The sequence below is a fragment of the Sesamum indicum genome, linkage group LG6, assembly GCF_026168435.1.
Source record: "Sesamum indicum cultivar Baizhima isolate 11 linkage group LG6, ASM2616843v1, whole genome shotgun sequence".
In the NCBI taxonomy this organism is placed as follows: Eukaryota; Viridiplantae; Streptophyta; class Magnoliopsida; order Lamiales; family Pedaliaceae; genus Sesamum; species Sesamum indicum.
The window spans coordinates 7,822,188-7,844,414 of record NC_142662.1 but is presented as its reverse complement, the minus strand read 5'-3'; the positions used below and the strand labels follow the sequence as shown (position 1 = coordinate 7,844,414).

At 32.6% G+C, this 22,227-nt stretch overlaps 2 protein-coding genes across 2 annotated transcripts; both read right to left on the bottom strand.

Moving 5' to 3' along the window:
* Positions 1-1,485: 1,485 nt before the first annotated feature.
* On the bottom strand, positions 1,486-14,079 carry LOC105164618 (uncharacterized). Its single transcript, XM_011083310.3, has 18 exons — positions 12,108-14,079; positions 11,808-11,867; positions 11,033-11,093; positions 10,507-10,900; positions 10,296-10,414; positions 9,908-10,031; positions 6,188-6,274; positions 4,652-4,718; positions 4,438-4,496; positions 4,276-4,351; positions 4,011-4,088; positions 3,822-3,909; positions 2,998-3,723; positions 2,691-2,911; positions 2,539-2,570; positions 2,193-2,304; positions 2,009-2,117; positions 1,486-1,934 (listed from the first exon to the last, which is right to left on the bottom strand). The coding sequence occupies exons 1-18, from the start codon at positions 14,077-14,079 to the stop codon at positions 1,730-1,732; spliced, it is 4,590 nt and encodes a 1,529-aa protein (XP_011081612.2). The 3' UTR covers positions 1,486-1,729.
* A 936-nt stretch (positions 14,080-15,015) lies between these two features.
* Positions 15,016-19,275, bottom strand: LOC148787695 (putative beta-glucosidase 9). Its single transcript, XM_088881090.1, has 6 exons — positions 19,256-19,275; positions 18,029-18,104; positions 17,808-17,877; positions 17,595-17,653; positions 17,399-17,474; positions 15,016-17,223 (listed from the first exon to the last, which is right to left on the bottom strand). Exons 1-6 carry the CDS (start codon positions 19,273-19,275, stop codon positions 17,141-17,143), a joined length of 384 nt encoding a protein of 127 aa, XP_088737216.1. The 3' UTR covers positions 15,016-17,140.
* Positions 19,276-22,227: the final 2,952 nt, after the last annotated feature.

Sequence of the window (22,227 nt, the reverse complement as noted above, 5' to 3'; positions counted from 1 at the left end):
GGGTGGTAGAGGAGAAATTATGCAAGACTCAGACCACAAGGCCACATGACTTAGGTTGTATGGCAGGGTTATACACTCTCCTATAAGTCTCAACTGTGTAACATCCGCCACATAAATCTCAACTGTGTAACAATTAGCACCCTCAGTCCCCTTTCCCACACCCATATCCACATCCACATATATTGACATCTCTCTAACTTTTTTAAACCTCTTATATTGCCTTTGGAAATTATTGATATCAATCAACAATTTAAACCCTTTGTTAAGAAGTATATAGAACCTTCTACCCCTTATTATCCCAATACTATCACATATAATATTCAATGTCTCCATACAACACTCTTTAGGCAAAACATAGTTAAATTTACTGACACTACCCCCTATATACTTTCCTTCGGGAACATGTGTGGCTACACCATCATAGTGCACAGAAAGTGTAATAGAATCACTTTGAGGGTCTGTACAATATTTAAAAAAAAAATAACATAGTCATTCAACAGTAACAGTAACAGTACGTACAGAGCATTATTTTAAATATATAAATCATAAAAAATATGGACCACAAGCAATAAACAATATCTGAAAAGAGACAACACATGCCAACCATATACTAAACAAAAAACATTCTGGGACCACACGCAATAAACAACACAAGCAATAAACAACAAAAAGGCGGAGGAAAAACAACAAATAACTCATAAAACAATAAAAAAAAAAAAACCAACTTTAAAACATAGAAAACTTACGGTACATAGGCGGAGGCAAGCCCAAGTGACGCTTTGGCCATTTCATCACCATCGTGGACCAGATTTTCGTCTGATTTTTGGGGATTGCGTGAGTGTTTCGATTTGGGGGAGACGGGTTTTAGGAATTTGGGGATTTCTATCTATTGAATCGTGCGTGCTGAGTGTTTAGTGTGTTTGTTGAGTGTTTTGCTTCTTTTTCAATGTTTTTTAATTCAAAAATTTGTCAAGTTATTTAAATGTCAACCAATGAGGCCCCAGCCCCAATTTAAATGTCCACATAGGAGCCACGTGTAAATTTCCGACGGGCTGGGTATTTTTTCCGGCTAAAATAGTCCTAAAATTGAGCAATTCAATTACATAGGGGACCAAATCCAAACCTGAAAAAGATAAAGAACTAAAATGGGATTGAGCTATAGTTAGAGGAGAAAAATTACATTTAATCCAATTAAATACTATTAGTCAAACGAAATTTGTAACTGTAAACTACACTATTTGGAAAACAAATATCCTGAATTGCAAAGTTGAAATTAGAGTGACTAAAAATGTCACTCCACCATAATTACGGATCCAAAAAAGCATTAAGCATCAATACTTGGAAATTAAATGAAAGTGCCAAAATCTAAAAAAAAATAAACTCTAAACTGTAATACTTGAATTTATAAACTGTAGATCCAATCAGTAATGTGTTGCATGCGTATCATATTTGGCGCTCAAAAAATCTAAATTAGCAAGCAAAAAATATAGATTAAAACAAAAGAAAAAACATTTATTAATTGATGCTGCTCAACGACAGTAGAAGAAATTAAGGAAACAAGACAGAGGTGGAGCAGTTTATTTAATTATGCTGATGCAAATGCACATTCTCGACCACTATAGCACTAGTACTTATTCATCCACCTGCTCAGCGCCATTAACAACAACAACAACAACAATTAAAAGAGAACACGACACAACACGCTATTCAACATTCGACAATCCATCACTCATCTACTGCTTGCACCTACAAGTTTCTTACTGCCCAGAAACTTAGAGAACCATATGGCTGAGGCTTTGGGATATCTTTTTTGTTGATTCTCGTAGTCTATATATATAAGCCCGAATCTGACTGTGTATCCTGCAGCCCATTCAAAATTATCACACCATGACCACACGAAGTAACCTTTAACATTCGCAGGTACCTGCTTGTCCCTGCAATCACAAACAATTATTTAATGCATCTCTAATCCATACAATCAATCATATATGTTTTCATGAAAACTTACTTCATTGCTTTTAGAAGATATTCAAGATGGCGTTTATGATAGTCCTCCCTCATGCGGTCCGCACAAGCATCTTTAAGTGGAAGCATTAGGTCGTTCCTTTCATCCACCCCTAATTAAGTACGAGTTGAAAGCTAGTTATCAAGTATAACATAGCAACTGAGTACATATGGAGTGTGTAATGTACCATTTTCAGTGATGTATATAGCAGGGATCTTGTCTTTGTATTTGCCGTTGACGTATTTTATCAGCATATTGTAAATTCCTTCTGGATATACGTGTAACCACTCCGAACCAGCCTATGTCGATCCATACAAATTTATTACATAACTCAATTTGTTATTAAAATGTAATAAGATTAAATTTTCCAGCCCAATAAAATTAGTTGATTACATGATGCGATGCGATATAATTTCTACTTAACAATAAATTAATTAGCAAGTCGATGAGAGAAAATTTAGGACTAATAAATTATTAAAGCACATGCATATAAACTTCAGTAATATTAGTTAATGTAGATCTCTGGATTTCACCTGTGGGCCTATTAGCTTCTCAAGGGAATCAGCTGCAGAAAAAAAATAGCATAAGGATGGAATCAGCTGCATGTATTAATTAATTTGGTTCGAAAAGAAGAATTAAGGTGAAGAGATGAAAAGAAATAATAATTAGGTGAAAAAGTAGTTACTGTAACTAAGATCCAGGCGCTGATCTTCCTTGTAGCCTTGTTTGTGGCTGGGATTGGGGTTATTGGCAACATAAAAGGCTGTGTAATAGTTTAGACCCAGAAAATCAATAGAGCCCTTGAGCATCTTGGCTTCACCATCTGAGAAAGCTGCCAGATTTCCAGAAGGGACGTAATCTCTCATACTTTTTGGATATTGACCGGTTAATACAGGCTCCAAAAACCTGAAATTATGGTCGCATAATTAAAAATGAGACGTCAAATGATGTTATAGTTAAAGTAGTGGATGATGAATGAATGAATTAATTACCATCCCAATGTAAAATCCATAGCTCTTTTGGCTGCTTCTTTATCATCAGCATCATCTTTCACGTGAGGCTCACACCAGAAAAAGTTAAGTGCGATTCCTATCTTGCCCTTTTGACGTCCTTGAAATTTGGTTCTATAAGAGTGAGCAGCTTGTGCATGAGCGAGCAGCAAGTTTCTTGCCACAGTATATGCATCTTTGGCTGGATCCCGCGTTCGTTTGGAGCCACTGTAATAAATTTGATTCGAGTTGGGAGCATGTGCATCTCTGGGTGGATCTGCCTCCGAGTATAGTTTGTAGACACTAGTGCTAATATTATTTATAATGGAATTGGAGGGCACTGCTTTCAAAAGTCGATGATCATGTTGCTCAATAAGTCGATGGTGTTGCTCAATATGGTGATGTGGTCTACTCCTATAGGGTATGAATTTCAACATTTTGGGCGATGTTTGTGGTAGAGCTGCTGGCGGAGACGAATTCATTACAACATCTGTCGGAGTTGCGTATAGATAATATTGAGAAGCTATAGGCGGAGGTCCATGTGCAATGACTGCCGGAATAGAATGAATTGGAGGTGAAGGGGTTAAAGCAGGATCCAGACCAGGTGGAAATTCGTATGTCACGTATCCATTATAAGCATAACTCCATGGCTCGTTCAATGTCATCCAATATTTCACTCGGTCACCAAATTCCCGAAAGCACACCTCTGCAAACTCCCGGAAGAACTCCCTATACATTAAAACATGTATCACAATCACAATAATATTTTTTACTTGTAATCGTTAATTAGTACATAGAATCTTGAAATAAGATCATAAAGTACTCACGCCACGTCTCTGCTTAAGAAGCCATCGTACTCTTGTTGCAAAGAATGAGGAAGATCGAAGTGAAACAGAGTGACAAAGGGTTTCATGTCTGCAACATCACAAGTAGTTAATTAATGCATCATGTATGCATATGGTAATCCAGATAATGATCGGAATATGTACATAATTGACAGTGGCGGTGAGTCTAACCATTTGCGATGACAGTGTTGATAAGATCATTATAGTAGTCAATGCCTTGTTTGTTGACACCAAGGCTAACCCTTCCACCTAAACACCAACTCAATTTCAAATATATGTATTTCAAAACTTGCACGTACAGAGTTTAAAAATTAATTAATGACTAATCATTTATATGTAAACCAATAAATTGAATAATTAATTAGTAATATTGGTTTGTGTCATCAATGATATATATATATATAAGAGTCTAGTTTGTATGAATTATATATCTTACGAGGCAAAATTCTTGACCATGAAATCGAAAATCTGTAGGCATCAAAACCCATGCTCTTCATCATCTTAATGTCATCCTGAATACAGTACACAAATCTATCCTTAATTAGTAAACAATATGTAAGTGAAGTATATAAATAGGTAGAAGAACAAAATAAGTTACCTTATATTTGGTATACATATCAGCAGAGACGTCTCCGTTGGATCCATCATGAATTCTGCCTGTCACTCGCAAGCAACCCATTCATATATAAGCGTTATAAATGAAGCTGGTAACTACTTGCCCTAATTATATACAGCTTTACACATGCACATAAATTATTCATGCAATCTTTATATATATATATAGAGAGAGAGAGAGAGAGAGAGAGAGAGACCCCGAGTTTGGGTAAAAGTGTCCCAGATGCTAGGGCCTCTACCGCCTTTTGCAGCACCTCCTTCATGCTGAAAAATTGTAAAGGATAAGCAAAATAAAGGGGAATATACGATTTTAGTCTTGTAATTAGCGATGATATTTTTAATTATGGACGAATTAATTTTTTTAATTTAATTCTGTAATTTTTTAAAAATTTTTTATTTGAGTATTTTTATTCGAAAATTACGTATAGTTTATGCATGATCTAATTAAATTAGAAGTTTGGCGAAATTGACTGGAGTTGCCCTAAATTGCATTTTTTTTAATTATTGCAAAATTTAATTTCAACATGGTCAAATTGCCACCTCTATAAATATAGAACTAAAATTATATATATAGATTTGGCACTTTACTCATTGGAGAAAAGACAATTTTAGTCTTGTAATTATAAAAAATGGTAATTTTGACCTTGTTGAAATCAAATTTCATAATTTGGTCATACAGTAATTATTATTATTTTTTTTTAATTTTAGGACAACTCTAATCAATTTTGCCAGAAAATGAGATGTGATTTGTATACATGACCTAATTAAATTGAGAATTCCTGCAAAGTTGGCTGGAGTTGTCCTAAAATTGCTTTTTTTTTTTCTTTTAAGTTACAAGACTAAATTGCGAAATTTGATTTAAACAAGACCAAAATTGCAATCCATATAGTTATACAACTAAAATTGAATTTTCTCCAAAATAAAAATCAACATATTAATCCAAAAGAAGTTAACATATATATTATGTATGCAGTAGAAAAAATATAATATTTAATTATGACTAATTTGTATGGTTAAAAGTATATAGCTGTAGTAGATAATTATTGTTTATTGCCCGCAATAATTGTCGGTCATGATTTTCTTGATTGCGGGTAAAATATTTGTCATGACTAAGAGCATCATAAAAATAGTTTTCATGGAAAATAAACTAATTTATATTAATTTTTATTTAATTATGATTAATAATAATTATTTCCGATGACTTTAGGGCATAAACAATAGTAAATTTTTTTAGTGACGTACACAGGTTTCTGAAGTATATCAATCTATCTATCAATTTTCTACATATCAGTTAAAGGTATTTATGGAATTATTTTTAGAATAAAGATGGACAAAGAAGTGGTAAATTACAATGAACTTTTCTGATGTATGATGTTATTACGAATACCTTTATGTTGTTTAAAAAACGTTCAATGCCTTCTAATATTTAATGAAATTATGTACTATTTGGATGGAATTATCAATTTTATTTTTATTGTATTTTTTTTAAGATTTAAAAAATAGGACGACGTGGATGCAAATTTTAAAAAATTATCCACTGAAGTTATAACAAAATTCAATTTTTTTTAAAAAATAAATAAAATTATAATTAATAATTTACAGAAGCATTTTGATAAAGAGAAATAGATAAAAAGCTAAAATGGGAGGGGTTTGAATTTGATGCCAAATAATAAAAAAGTATTTATTAATATAAAAAATAATAGAAATAGTGATTGTAATTATATATTATTCACCTGGTAAGCAGAAGTAGCAACTCCGAAGACAAAATCTGGAGGGAAGTGAGTACGAGTGATTTGAGAGAATTTCTTCTCCATTAATTCCTAATAACACTCTTTTTGAAAGGATTTTGGGGTTGATGAACGATGAAGACCTAATCCCAACTCTACCTATTTTATAGCTGTGATTTGCATTAATTTAAGTAGACTATTAAACCTAATTGACTTAATAATTAAGCCAACGCCACCTGTCCTTAAACCCATTTTCCTGGAAATTCAATTCTAATAACCCATTTTCAATCATACTTTCATACTCTATCTATATAACAATTTCTTTATTTTTTTGTTCATATAAAAGTTTTCTTAATAAATAATAAGGTTAAATAAGTTTTTCAACCTGCACCTAAATTATGTATTAAGTGCATTTATTTACTTAAACTATAAAATATAATAAAATATCGCGTCGTGTTATGTTTCAATTTTTTTGTAACAAAAAATGACCTTATTATTTACGCTCCCTAGAATGTATCTTTTAACAATCATTCACCTAAAATATGATTTAAGTTATTATAAAAGAAATATTTAAAATAAATTATACCCAAAATTTATAATTTTTATAATGAATATAGAATCTGTATAAATTTTATAATTTTACAATTCTTATATTTCTTTACAATCTATTAAAAAATTTAAATAGTTTTAGCTTGTGCTATATATCTATATTGATTCTTTTACAAAATAAAAATTATCAATATAATTTTAAAATATTACATTGTACATATATATATATATATTATATACACGCTGTAAAATATACAAATCTATAAATTCTATAATTTTCTTTAATGATATGATTTATTTTAATTATGCATGTGTACATGTAATTGGATAAAGATTTATAAGTTATATAACATACTTTCTTTTTTAAATAAAATTATATGTGTTATGTATTTACGCATATTTATTTTTTAAGACAAATAATTTACTTTCTAAAATATATTTGCATCTATTGAGCTTGTAAATATTTTTTTTATTATATAATTTATAAAAAGCTATAATTTTAAATCACTTATATATAAAAGTAATTTCAGGGGATATTTTTTTTTTTAATAAAACATACTTTAGGGAGTAAAATAAAAAGTATAAGAGATATGGAAGGGTATTTTTGTCCTACCAATGTCAAATTATTATCAAGAGCATTTTTGTCACTTTTTATATTTTAAAAGAACTAATGCGATTATATATATAGTTCACAGGTGCAAAATGCATTTAATTTTAAATAATAAATAATTTATAAATATTTTTACAAGTGATTTATGATTCCAAAATATGTCATAATTCGGGGTGATCGAGGTGGAAATCAATTCTAATCAAATTTTTTATAATATAAAAAAGAAGTTGAACAAATTAATGAAACGTGGCAAATTTACGTGGTATAGTAGTCGCATACGATATATTGTATGTTGGTACATAAGCTTCAGTCAATGTCTGTGATATTAAAATTTTCTAGTACGACTTTAATCTGCAGGCACCTTTCTTGTAAATTGAGTAATTAGTAAATCCACGACTTCAAAAATTAATATAGTTGACCGCTCGTCCCTTCATGACAATACAAGTGTAGGTTTGCATTCATGTCTTCAAATTATTTTATTGCTTTTTTTGAACAATAACACTATTAATATTAATAAATTTGGTTATATACAAGACTATTTTCTATATGTTCACATTGGGAAACTTTTCGTACATCAGTATTGCATGTATTCGAATACAAAATTTGGGTCAAAATGAGAGGCAGGAATTTTACACAAAATTTTGTTAATATTTATTGTTTTTGGTTTGAAAAATTCAGATTTTGGTATTGAGTGAAAGTATTTGATAGTATAATGATCAGGAAAAAAATCTGCAAAATAACAAAAAAAAATTAGAGACAAAAAATGTTGGGAGTTTAGAGATCGAAACAGAGATGGTAATTTGTAAGGATTTAGAGACATATTAGAGACGAAAATTGTAAGGTTTTACAGACAAATTAGAGACAGAATTAATAAACAAAAATTTTACCTTCAGAGATGGATTAGAGACGGAAGTACTTTTTTATCAATGGAATTGAGACGGATTACTCTAAAATTTGTTCTGGTTCGAGAATCAACGACGAAAATGTTCGATCCAGAATTAGAGACGAAATATTTCTGTCGCTAATATTTAGCACTGGGCTTTCCGCCACAGAGTGCGGCGACGATTTTCCATCGCTGATTTATTTTACAGACGGAAATCATAATTTCAGAAACGGAAATAAATTTTCGTCTCTAATACCCTGTTTTCTTGTAGTGCATAATCAATTAAATTTAAAAAGTGAATTAGAAATAATAGAGTTATTATTAGTTTGTTTGACAATATAATTGTACATACTAATATTTTATTGATGCTGCTAAACGCACAAATTAATATTGTCGACGACGAGTATTAATTAGTAGCTGAGCGCGCGATGTGCAGTAACAACAAACACCAGAGGAAATTAATCAAAAGAGAATACAATAAATACGCATTAATCCAACATAAGACAGATCCATCACTGCCATGGCCTCCATCACCTTATTTCTGCCCAGATTCTTGTTTCTTCTGTTCACGCACAAATTTCTTAGTGGCCAAAAAGTTAGCGAACCATATCGCTGAGGCTTTCGGATATCTTGTGAGATAATTCATGTAGTCGACGTAAATAAGCCCAAATCTGACAGTGTATCCTTCGGTCCATTCAAAATTATCACACCACGACCATGCAAAGTAACCTTTTACATTCACCTTATCTCTGCAATATTTACAATAATCACACTCAACTATGATCAGCTTGCTCTCTAATATTAAACAAGTCAAAATTCAATCAATCATATGTATTAATTGAGAGTTAATTGATATATATGGGATCGATGTCACAACTTACTTATTCATTGCAATTAGAAGAGTTAGAAGATGGCTTCTGTGATAGTCCTCCCTCATGATGTCGGCACAAGCGTGTTTAGCTGTGAGCCTGTAGTCATTCTTTTCGTCCACCCCTAATTAATTAAGTACATACATAGATTGCAAACTTAGTAGTGATCATTAATAAATATTCACTTAAACTATATATATATACATATATATATATATATATATGTATAACATAGCAAATGAGTATGGTACGTAGTGCGTAAAATGGTACCATTTTCTGTAATGTATATAACCGGGACCTTGTCTTTATATTGGTCTTTGACGTATTTTGTCAGCAAATTGTAAAGTCCGTCAGGATATATGTGCAACCACTCCGAACCAGCCTATAATATATATCCATCAATGGAAATATGATTATATAAGTCAGTTTGTCATTAATATGTAATAAGAATGAATATTCCAGTCCAATAAACGTAGTTATTTCTATTTAACAATAATTAGCAAGTTGAGAGAAAATTTAGGAATATAAACTTCAATATTAATATTGTAGATCTCTTGATCTCACTTGTGGACCTATTAGCGTCCCAAAAGGATCAGCTGCAGAAAAAAATAGTAAAAAGATACAATCAGTTGCATGTATATATTAATTAATTTACAAAAAAAGGATGCACTACATTTGGTTCATAAAGAAAAAGGAGAATTTTCTGAAAAACTTACTGTAACTAAATTTGACGTGCTGATCTCTAGAGTAGCCTTCTTCGACGTCTCTGGGATTGCGATTATTGGCTGCATAAATGGCTGTGTAATAGTTTATGCCAAGAAAATCAATGGAGCCCTCGAGCATCTCGGCTTCATGATCTGAGAATGGTTCCAGATTTCAGAAGGAACGTAATCTCTCATACGTTTTGGATATTGACCAGTTAATACAGGCTCCAAGAACCTGAAATTAATAGTAAATTGGGACAACAAAAATGATATTAAAATTAAATTAAGATGCATGGGAGGAGGTGTGCATCGTTAAACTTTAAAAATGAGGAAGAACTCATCACATCGACGTAGTGAACAACCTGGATATCTTCTCTTGTAGATATGTTAACGTTTGCCCATGTTTCAACTCATAATTACACGTTTAATCATGCATATACGGTCACATAATTAAAAAAGAGACAAATGATGTTATAATTAATTAAAGTGGATTAATTACCATCCCAACATAAAATCCATAGCTCTTTTGGCCGCTTCTATATCATCATCATTAAATTTCTTGTAAGGCTCGCACCAGAATGAGTTAAGTGCAATTCCTATCTTGCCCTTTTGATGTTCCTGATGACAGTTTAAAGTTTCGATCAATTCATGGACATCAATTTGTTCTCTAAATTTGTGAAGAAGAAATGAATTAAGTGGTCAAAACCAACCTCAAATTTGGTTCTATAAGCGTGAAAAGCTTCTGCATGAGCAAGCAGCAAGTTTCTTGCAACAGTGTATGCATCTTTGGCAGGATCCCATCTTAGTCTGGAGCCACTGCTACTAAATTGATTGGAGGCTGCAGCTGTCTTGAGATATTGATGTTGCTCATCATATGGCCTACCTCTGTAGGGGATGTAGTTCATCCGTTTGGGTGTTCTGCGTTTTGTTAGAGCTGGCGGAGTTGAAGTTAGAGCTGCAGTTAAATCATGGCCCAGAGGTGGAAAGTGGCGTGTCACATATCCATTATGAGCATAACTGCATGGCTCGTTCAATGTGATCCAATATTTCACTCGGTCACCAAATTCCCAAAAGCACAGCTCTGCAAACTCACGGAAATCCTCCCTATATATTAATTAATGCATGTAGCACCCAATTTATTTTTCTTGTAATTAGTACAATCTTGAAACATTAATGTGTATATATTTATGTGGTTTGGAAGGATATTGGACATGAATGAGATAATGAACTACTTACACTACGTCTCTGCTTAAGAAGCCATCGTACTCTTGTTGCAGAGTGTTATAAGTGGATCGGTCTTCGGCACCAATTCAATATAAGCGATTACAGAAACTAAATTATTACAGGCTTTTTCTAATACAAATTACAAGGACCCTATAGAACAGAAATAAACATACAAAAATAAGTCGGGGAATTACAGAATGGGGAACATAAACACCTTAGCAATTTTCGGCTCAGAGGCCTAAGACCCAGGGCCTAGCAAGGCCGAAGGCCGCAACCTTACTCACGGTTGCTTGAATCTCACAATAGCCACAAAGGCTAGTAAACCACAAAGGTTACCCAATATCCACCAAGGAACCGCCACAAAAGGCTGTCAACAGAAACCACAAAGGTCTGGCCACAAAGGCTTTGATTTTCGGAGTAAGGAGGAAGAGAGAAGAGGTAGTTACTTCGTTATCCTAGAGCCAACAAGGATCAGCCATTTAAAGAGGCATGACCTTAATGGCTCATTATCCGCCATTATCGGAGAACGGAAGAGCACAGAATACAAAGGAAACGGGGAAGACCCGAAGGGTCGTGTGGGAGAAGAAGACGAGGAGAAGGAGCGGCTGATAGGGGATTAGGGTTAGTAATGGAGGGGAAAGGTTTTAAGTAGTGAGAGCACCGGGTCAAACCTTTCCATGGGCCGGGTCGGTGGATAGAGGGCGGATGGGTTTAGTGGATTCAGCCGTCCAGTGAGCAAGGCCCAATCATATTGGTTTGGGCCATCATTTTTATTAACATTTTCCACCTTGGTCCAAACCAAGATGGTGGGTCAAAAGGCTGTCATCATTGCCATAGCTTCCTTTTCCTGCAAAAGAGAGAAGTTAAGGAATAACAGTTTATAAATGTAGCATATCAAGACAGTTTTTAAATTTCTCTATTGCTAAGCATTTTGTTCCCATATCTGCAGGATTCTCTTCTGACTTTATTTTTTCAAGGTTGATAATTCCATTGTTTATAACATCTCTAATAAAGTGATACCTAACATCTATGTGTTTGGTTCTGTAGTGAAAGATTGGGTTTTTACATAGTTGGATACTAGACTGACTATCAGAGTAAACAACAGGTTTATCTTTCAGAAACCCAATTTCAGAAATCAAGCCTTTTAACCATATTGCTTCTTTTATTGCTTCAGTGGTTGCTATATACTCAGCTTCTGTAGTGGAAAGAGCGACTATACTTTGAAGTTGTGATTTCCAACTTATGCAGGCATTACAAAGAGTAAAGATGTAGGAGGTAGTTGATTTTCTACTGTCTTTGTCATTAGCATAGTTAGAGTCCACAAATCCTTTAAGTTTCACACCATCAGAATTTTTAGAGAAGGTTATTCCAACATTCTTAGTACCATTCAAGTATCTAAAGAGATATTTCACTGCTTCCCAATGGGAAGCACCTGGATTGGACATATACCTACTTAAGCAGCTAACTGCATATGCAATGTCTGGCCTAGTACTTACCATTAGATACATGACGGAACCTATAGCATTTGAGTAGGGCACATTTTTCATTTTGTCTTTTTCAAATTCTGTTTTAGGACATAGATCTTTGCTTAGCTGAAAATGTGCTGCAAGTGGTACAGAGGATGGTTTGGATTTTTCCATTGAAAATTTTTCAAGAATGCTTTGAATGTGAGAGGTTTGATTTAAGAAAATAGTTGACTTGGTTCTGTTTCTTTCTATGTTCATACCAAGTATTTTCTTTGCATTTCCTAAATCTTTCATTTCAAAGTTCTTGCATAAATGATGCTGTAAGCTTTTAATCATATTAAGACTAGGACTAGCTATTAACATGTCATCCACATATAAGACAAGAAATAGTGACACATTGTTTTCATGCTTGAAATATAAACATGGATCATAAGCACTATTTTTAAAATCCAAAGAATGCATGAACTGATCAAACTTTTTATTCCACTGCCTAGGGGATTGTTTCAGACCATATAAGGATCTTTTGAGTAAGCATACATGATTTGGATTTTGCTTATCAACAAAACCGTGAGGCTGAGACATGTAAATTTGTTCATCTAGATTTCCATGCAAGAATGCAGTCTTAACGTCCATCTGTTTTAATTCCCAGTCAAAATGAGCAACCAAAGCAAGCAAGATTCGAACAGTAGTAAATTTAACCACAGGAGAGAAGATTTCAGTAAAATCAATGCCTTCTTTTTGTGTAAAACCTTTTGCTACAAGTCTTGCTTTAAATCTTTTAACATTGTTTTCTTCTTTTATTTTGAAAACCCATTTACAATCAACTATAGAAGCATTTTTAGGCTTTAAAACTAGAACCCAAGTGTTATTTTCTTTTAAGGCTTTTATTTCTTCATTCATAGCAATTATCCATTCTTTTGAATTTGCACTTTCTAAAGCTTCTTCATAAGTACTTGGTTCTAAATTTCCAATATTTAGGGCTAAATGATAATCTTTAAGCCTAGAAGGAATCCTACGTTCCCTAGGTACTCGATCTCTAACTAGCTGATAGGTATTCGGATTTTCATTTTCAGTTTCTTCATCATTGTGTTCTTCCTGATTTTCTTGATTTTCTTCTCTATTTACTATTTCTTCCCCTTGTTGGTTATCCTCATTACTAGGTTCCACCTTATTAAAGGTATTTTCAATATTAAAATCTTCAGAATTTTTAGAGGAAGTGTTTAAGCATGGCATTTCTGATTCATTAAAGATCACATCTCTACTTACTATCACCTTAAAGCCAGGTTGATTCTTAAGCCATAGCCTATATCCTTTCACTCCGGGTGGATAACCAATAAATACGCATTTTTGAGACCTAGGATCTAATTTATCACCATTATTATGACAGAAAGCAGCACAGCCAAAAATGCGCAGAGAAGAAAAATCAACATCAGAATTTGACCAAACTTTTTCAGGAATATTTCCAAGTAAAGGCACAGAGGGTGACCTATTTATCAAATATGCTGCAGTTAATAAAGCTTCTCCCCAAAAGGTTTTAGATAGACCAGAACTTATTAAAAGACATCTTACTTTGTTTAACAAAGTTCTATTCATCCTCTCAGCTACCCCGTTTTGTTGAGGAGTATATGGTGTGGTTTTGTGTCTTTTAATACCATACTTATCGCATAATTCAGAAAACTGTTTGTTACAAAACTCCAAACTATTGTCAGTCCTTAATGCTTTAAGCCTATGACCTGTTTGGTTTTCAACCAGATTTTTCCAATTCTGAAATTTTTCAAAAGCATCAGATTTTTGCTTTATTAGAAAAACAAATACTTTCCTAGAATAATTATCAATAATAGATAGGAAATACTTATTACCCCCATGAGTACTAATATTAGCAGGACCCCACACGTCTGCATGCACATACTCTAAAATGCAATTTGAAGAAGTGGGAGACGGGTATGAGGAGATAGGAAACTTTACTTTGTGTTGTTTTCCTAATATGCAATCATCGCAGAAATTTAAAACAGAAGGTTTTTCATGCAAAAAACCATTTTTGTGTAACAACTCAAGCCCCCTAAAGCTGATATGACCCAACCTCTTATGCCAAATTTCAGATTTATTTTCTGTGGAAACATTTCCAGAAAAAGAATCATACTTAACGGTGCATAAATACAGATTTCTCTTTTTGATTGCTTTGAAAACAGTCATGGAGCCCTTAGAAATTTTCATGATCCCTTTTCCCCATTTTCCCTCTAACCCTTCTTCCTCTAGGGCAGAGCATGACATTAAATTGTGGGCAAGATCAGGGACATACCTAACATTCTTAAGGGTTATTTTCGAACCATTTTCAAAAATAAGACAAGTATCACCAAAACCAAGCACATCACATAATTTTTGGTTTGCCATTGACACAGAACCTAGTCTTTCAGTTTTAAAATTTGTCAAAATGTCTTTATAAGGTGTCATATGAAAGGTGCATCCAGAATCCACAAGCCATTCAGATTTATTTAAAGAACTTTCAACAAAATTTACATCAGACACCATATAAACTTCATCAGTTGTTTCTTCTGAGACATTAGCAGATTCATTTTGTTGGTTCTTTTAGGTTTTTTATAGTCTTTAATGAAATGACCTCTACCCCCACAGTTGTAACACCTAAAATCCTTTTTGTTTTTATCTTCATCTCTTTTATTATTATTGTTATTATATCTATTTCTAGACGGACTTCTTCCCCTACTTCTACTACGACTTTTACTGTATTTTCTGAATTTCGAGTTATGGTTATTATTCCTATTTTTAGGTCTTCCTCTTACCAAGTTCACTTCATTATTGTTATTACTAGAAGTATTAGTTTTTAAATCCATTTCTTTTGATTTTAAGCCACTAATTACAGTTTCTAAAGTTACATTATCACGTCCATATTTTATTGCAGCTTTAACATCACCATAAGACTCAGGAATAGCATTTAATAAAACTATAGGAGTATAATCGTCAATATTTTTATCCCCTGTCAATTTTATGTCTTGGATTAATTTAGTAAAATCATCAATATTTTCCTCAATATTTTTTGAAAGATCCAGTTTATATCTGAAATTTTTTTCCAAAAGAAATAATTTACTAGGAAGAGAAGTTTCTGTGTAAAGTTCTTCTAACCTATTCCACAGTTCTTTAGCAGTGTTTTGTTTACCTACTTTCCTAATTACAGAATCAGATAGGTTTAAAATAATAGAACTGTACGCATATTCATCATTTTCAAGCCGTTTTTCTTCAGAAACAGTTTCAGAATATTTTCCTTCAATGGCTTTAAAAACTTTCTGTTGTATTAAGATACCTTTCATTTTTTGTTGCCATATAGAAAAATCAGTTTTTCCGTCAAATGGTTGTAAATTATAACCAGACATTTTAGCAAGTTTCAGTAATATCACAGAAATTCACAGTTCAAGTAATAGAAGCAAATATTAAACAACAGCAAATTCCCAATCACAGAAAATTCCAAACAACAGAAAATAAATCACAGTTAATAGTGCTAGGGCCTTGACTACGCCTCCACTAGATACCCGACGGCTTCACAAGCCCGGCCAAGGGAGGTTAGCAATAAGGGGTCGGGAAACTGGAATCGAAAATAAAGAGGAAAGGGTTAGAACGATGTTACCGTGAGTGGCCTCAGGCCAGAGACTTAACCCCGCTCTGATACCACTGTTATAAGTGGATCGGTCTCCGGCACCAATTCAATATAAGCGATTACAGAAACTAAATTATTACAGGCTTTTTCTAATACAAATTACAAGGACCCTATAGAACAGAAATAAACATACAAAAATAAGTCGGGGAATTACAGAATGGGGAACATAAACACCTTAGCAATTTTCGGCTCAGAGGCCTAAGACCCAGGGCCTAGCAAGGCCGAAGGCCGCAACCTTACTCACGGTTGCTTGAATCCCACAATAGCCACAAAGGCTAGTAAACCACAAAGGTTACCCAATATCCACCAAGGAACCGCCACAAAAGGCTGTCAACAGAAACCACAAAGGTCTGGCCACAAAGGCTTTGATTTTCGGAGTAAGGAGGAAGAGAGAAGAGGTAGTTACTTCGTTATCCTAGAGCCAACAAGGATCAGCCATTTAAAGAGGCATGACCTTAATGGCTCATTATCCGCCATTATCGGAGAACGGAAGAGCACAGAATACAAAGGAAACGGGGAAGACCCGAAGGGTCGTGTGGGAGAAGAAGACGAGGAGAAGGAGCGGCTGATAGGGGATTAGGGTTAGTAATGGAGGGGAAAGGTTTTAAGTAGTGAGAGCACCGGGTCAAACCTTTCCATGGGCCGGGTCGGTGGATAGAGGGCGGATGGGTTTAGTGGATTCAGCCGTCCAGTGAGCAAGGCCCAATCATATTGGTTTGGACCATCATTTTTATTAACACAGAGAATGAGGAAGATCGAAGTGAAATAGAGTAACAAAAGGTGTCATGTCTGCATCATCACAAGTACTTAATGCATCATGTATACTTCATAAATATATAATACTTTAAGAATTTATTATATATATTATATAATTTTATATATAGTATAGAACTATATATCCAGATAATGATCGTAGTATATATGTACAAATAACTGCTAGCCTAAAATGCAGCATAAGTGCGGGTAAGTTATGAAGCTGTGATGAGTCTAACCATTCGCAATGACAGTATTGACAAGATCATTATAATAGTCAATTGCTTCTTTATTGACGCCAAGCGAAAGTTTTCCACCTAACAATTTACACAAACCCAATAAACAAATTAGCTCAAACATATGTATCAAGACCTGCACCTCCTGGACTTAAAAATTTATTAATGACTAATCACATGTGAACCAATAAATTTATTGATTAATATTTGTTTTTATCACCAATAATTATTTATGAAAATGTATAATTAATCTTACCAGGCAAAATTCTTGACCATGAAAGCGAAAATCTATAGGCGTTAAAACCCATGCTCTTCATCATCTTAATATCATCCTATATAAATTAAGTAACAAATATATCCTTAATTATAGTCAACATGTAAAGTGTATATATACACATATCCATAACTTGGAGTAGGTACAATAAAAATTTTAGGGGAGTTAATTAAGTTACCTTATATTTGGTATACATATCAGCAGCTACGTTTCCATTGGATCCATCATCAATTCTGCCTGTCACTCGCATCAATGAAGCTAGCTAGTAACTTGCGCTAATTATATACAGCCTTGCACATGCACATGTATACGTTGTTCATGCAGTCTACATACACATACATACATGTACACAAATGGGGAGAGAGAGAGAGAGAGAGAGAGAGAGAGAGACCAGGAGCGTTCAAGGCGAAAACATCCCAGATGCTAGGGCCTCTACCGCCTTTTACAGCACCTCCTTCATGCTTTAAATTTATATATTTATAAATGACAAACAAAATAAATGAGCGTATTGACCCAAAAAACCGTATAAGTTATGTATGTACACAGATTTCTTAAGTATATTTGTTTAGAAATAAGATGGATGAGAGAGTAGGTGGTACTAGTTATATTTACCTGGTAAGCAGATGTACCAACTCCGAAGACAAAATCATTAGGGAACTGAGTACAGCTGATGTTACTTCTGTTCAGCCTTAGTTACTTCTGATGCGCTGATGCTCATACTGCTACATTGCTTCTCCATAACTCCTTAACACTTAATTCTAGATGCACTCTCTTTGTTTTACTTGCTAAGGGATTTTGGGGTTAATTTGATGAAACATGAGCACCCAATGCACTTCCATCTATTTATAGCTGCGGTGAGGTGCTCACTGTCACTGCTCTAAGGCTTAATTGGTGGTAGCTGCAAGAATCCAATTATTTTCTTGTCCACCAAGTACGCACGTACCTCTCCAGGTAAAGTTAAAGGATGAGAATTTAATTTAGTTTTCCTTCTTTTGCACTTATGGCATACTTTATTTTTTGCTATATTGGGTAGGTTTGAGTTAAAATATAAGGATAATTATACTTTTTTTTAACCTAAAGTTTGGTATAATAACACTTAATATATATGTATATATACACACACACACACGTATATATCTTTTTCTTTTGCTCAACTCCAGTAATATTGATTGAACGTTTTGACCTGAGAAGGTATTTTAAGGTAATTGACGGATTGGTTAGCAATCTCACTTATATTTTTATATATATTTTTAAAAATCTAACTATTAAATTATCAAAAATAATCATGTCATGAAAGAAAGGTTTCAATTTGTGGCTTTTCCAGCTTTAACTAGACAAGATAATGAGAGGTCGCCACCATCTCACACCAAAACTTGTAAAGGAGAGAGAGTCGTAATTAACATGGATTAGATGGAGAGGGCCATAGGAAGAGGATAAAGGGGGAAAAAATAAAAGGAGAGAAAGAATAAGAATAAGTACAAGAAAAGGAAAAGAGAAAAAGAAAAAATAAATAAATCGAGGGAAATGCACACGAGGAACACATTTGCGTTCGTAACATTCATATATATATGAGCATCATTTATTTAAATTATTTATCTATCTTTTATTATTCAAGCATGTATATCAAAAATAATAAGTTACCATATATATTAAGTATAAGAAATTGTTGATAAAAGAAGATAATAATGATATATATAATTTATGCAAGAGAGAGAAAAAGATGTATGAGAAAAATAAAAAGAAAAAAAATTTATATATCAAGCATCACCCCTTTTTGATTATATATATATAATATCGATAAAAATGTTGGTGCTCGACACACGTAGCGATAAATAGAACCTGAGTCCTCTTAATGGCATTTTTACATGCAACTTCTTTTTCTCTCTATAATAAATAATCACTACAAGAAAACAGGGTATTAAAGACGAAAATTTATTGACGGAATGAAATCCGTCTTTATTAAAGATGAATTTAGAGACCAATTTTTTTTTTATGATAAACTTTTAATAATTTTTATTTAGAGACGGATATATAATTTTGCTAAAGTATGTTATAATCCGTCTCTGATACTATTAAATGATTGCCTAAAAAATCGGGATGACTAGCACTTAAATTTTTTTGCTTATTTCCATCTGTATTTCTGTAGCTAATTTTTTCTTTAATTTAGCCACGGAAATTTCCATCTCTGATGTTGTAATTAGGAATTTTTTATTTATGAAAATATTAAAACACAAGAATAAGAATTTTTTTTATTAATGAAAATAATAATTAAGTTGTAAAATTTTATATGACATGATAATATATATATTTGTATAATTATAATGCATTATTTAATTTTAATTAATTAATTTGAATTTTATTAATTATATATATTCTATATTATATATTAATATATATTATATATTATTATATTTTATATATGATATGATATTATATTATATATTATATATTTAAATTATATTCAATTGAAAGATGCGGATTAAAGGTGATTGCAATTTGCCAATTTAACTGTTGGAAGCATTTCTATTTCAGATATGTAGCCACAGAGTTGGCAACTAACTTGGTGATTGCTGTTGGGGATGTGAAGTTTTATGTCCACAAGGTATAATCGTTTTCAGTTGAGAAGGTTCCTATTACTCAAAACCATCTTTTCCTTTCGTTAAGTTAAGCTGAGAACCATACAACCGCCTCTTTTAATCGTGTTCTGCTACTTTGCTCCTAATTGTTTTTTTCCGACAGCTACTTGAAACTAAGAAAATCAGAAACTTCATGCTAGATAATAGGCATTAGAACATAACACATTTTGCGACAATTCTCAGTTGAACTTTTCATTGAAGAAGTTCATCAATATTTCAATACATGCACAACAAATGATTCACAAACTGGTATTGCTTACTCATAAAGGATTAAATGTTTTATATATTAAACTGTAAAATCCTTTCTAATTTGTCTTTTATTCCAATATCCAAACTCTGTTCTTTATTCTGAGCATGTTCATATATTAGAGGTTGAGTTACTACATCAAATTTGCTTAAATGTTAGTTCCTCTTTTTTTATATCAGTAGATCAAAAATCTTGGTTTCAAAAATAATGGCTAATTTACAAGTACAAGTTCAGTTTGTTCTACTTTTAAAGCATCTGAGGAGAAGCTTAATGAGATAACAAAAGTTGTGGAGGACACGCGCTCTAACGCTAGAAAGATGGAAGAAGAAAATAAAAAATTGCTTCAAATTGCTCTTGAAGAAGCACGAAAGAGGGAGGCAGACCTACAAGAATTAGTTCGAAAATTACTTCAAGATGTGGGACACACAAACCATCAATTTGCCGGTGGATCTGGATAGTAGGAGCAACAACATTCCAAAAAAGATCGTTAATTTATTTTTTCAGTTGGTTGTTTATGAATTAGCTTATGTTGATTTGGGTTGCACTTTGAATTATGTTTATTGATTTGGGAGTGCAGAGATTTATATAATTTGGTAGTATTTGGATGATACAACGACATCAATTATATTATTGTTGGTTGTATTATGAGTATTTTTTTTTTAATATTTATTGTTCTTGATTTGGAAAATTTAGATTTTGTATTGGTTGAATGTATTTGAGGGTTTAATGACCAAAAATTAATTCGGGTACAAAAATTAAAAAATTTGCCAAAAACAACAAAAATAAATTATAGAAGGATTAGAGACGGAACATTTTGTGCGTTTCAGAGACGGAATTAGAGACAAAACTAACAAATAAAAACTTTACCTTCAAAGACATATATTACTTTTTTTTATCAACGGAATCAGAGACGGATTGCCTACCAAAATTAGAGACAGATTACTCTAAAACTTTGTTCTCGGTTTAGCGATGGAAATGTTCGGTCTCAAAATTAGAGATGGAATATTTTCGTCATAATATTTATCCACAGGGCTTTCAGCCACAGAGTGTGGCGATGGATTTTTCCATCGCTGATTCATTTTAAAGACGGAAAACAGCGTATCAGAGACAGAAATTTCCGTCTCTGATACCCTGTTCTCTTGCAGTGAATTCCCAAAATTTTTTTTTCTTTGATTTTAATCTTATAATGTCAATTAAATTATTAAACAATTGGGAACTAGACCTAGGTATATAAATAACTAGCGATATAAGGCATGCTTATTGTGTGTGCAAAAATATTTAAAAATTATAAATATTTAATAAGTTGCGGAAGTTTGAGGATTATCAATTTAGGGATAATGACTTCAAAAAAACATAAAAATGTCAAAAGTTGCGGAAGTTTGAGGACTATTTTAGTAAATTTGTTAAAAAATATTAAAATTATTATTATGATCAAATTTTATTATAGAAAAAAAATGAGTTGAATGATAAATTTGAATATTCAAAAATTGATACGATGGAGTTCTCTTTTATAATAGTATAGATGAGTAATATATATGTCAAAACCAGCTTCAACGTCATAAGAATAGTTTGAAATAAGAAACAATGTAACTTAAACACTTAGTTCTGATCTGATCATATTGATCAATAGGATAATTTATTTTCTATGTACTTCTATTCTTATAATTTTATACTACAAGAGTTACACTAAAAAACAAAAACAAAAGGAAGTTTATTTGCTATGGAATTTTGCGACAGATAATCAGAATGTGCACAAAAATATCACTAAGCTCATCACAAAAAAAATGACAAACGTTTGCAAAGATATGTTAATACAAATTACTCATCATCAAAAAAAAAAAGAAAAAACAGTTTATATCCTTGGTGATACCTTGTAAAGTTATAAATAAGCCTCCAAGTAGCATTATATCTTTACGAGGTTAAAGAAA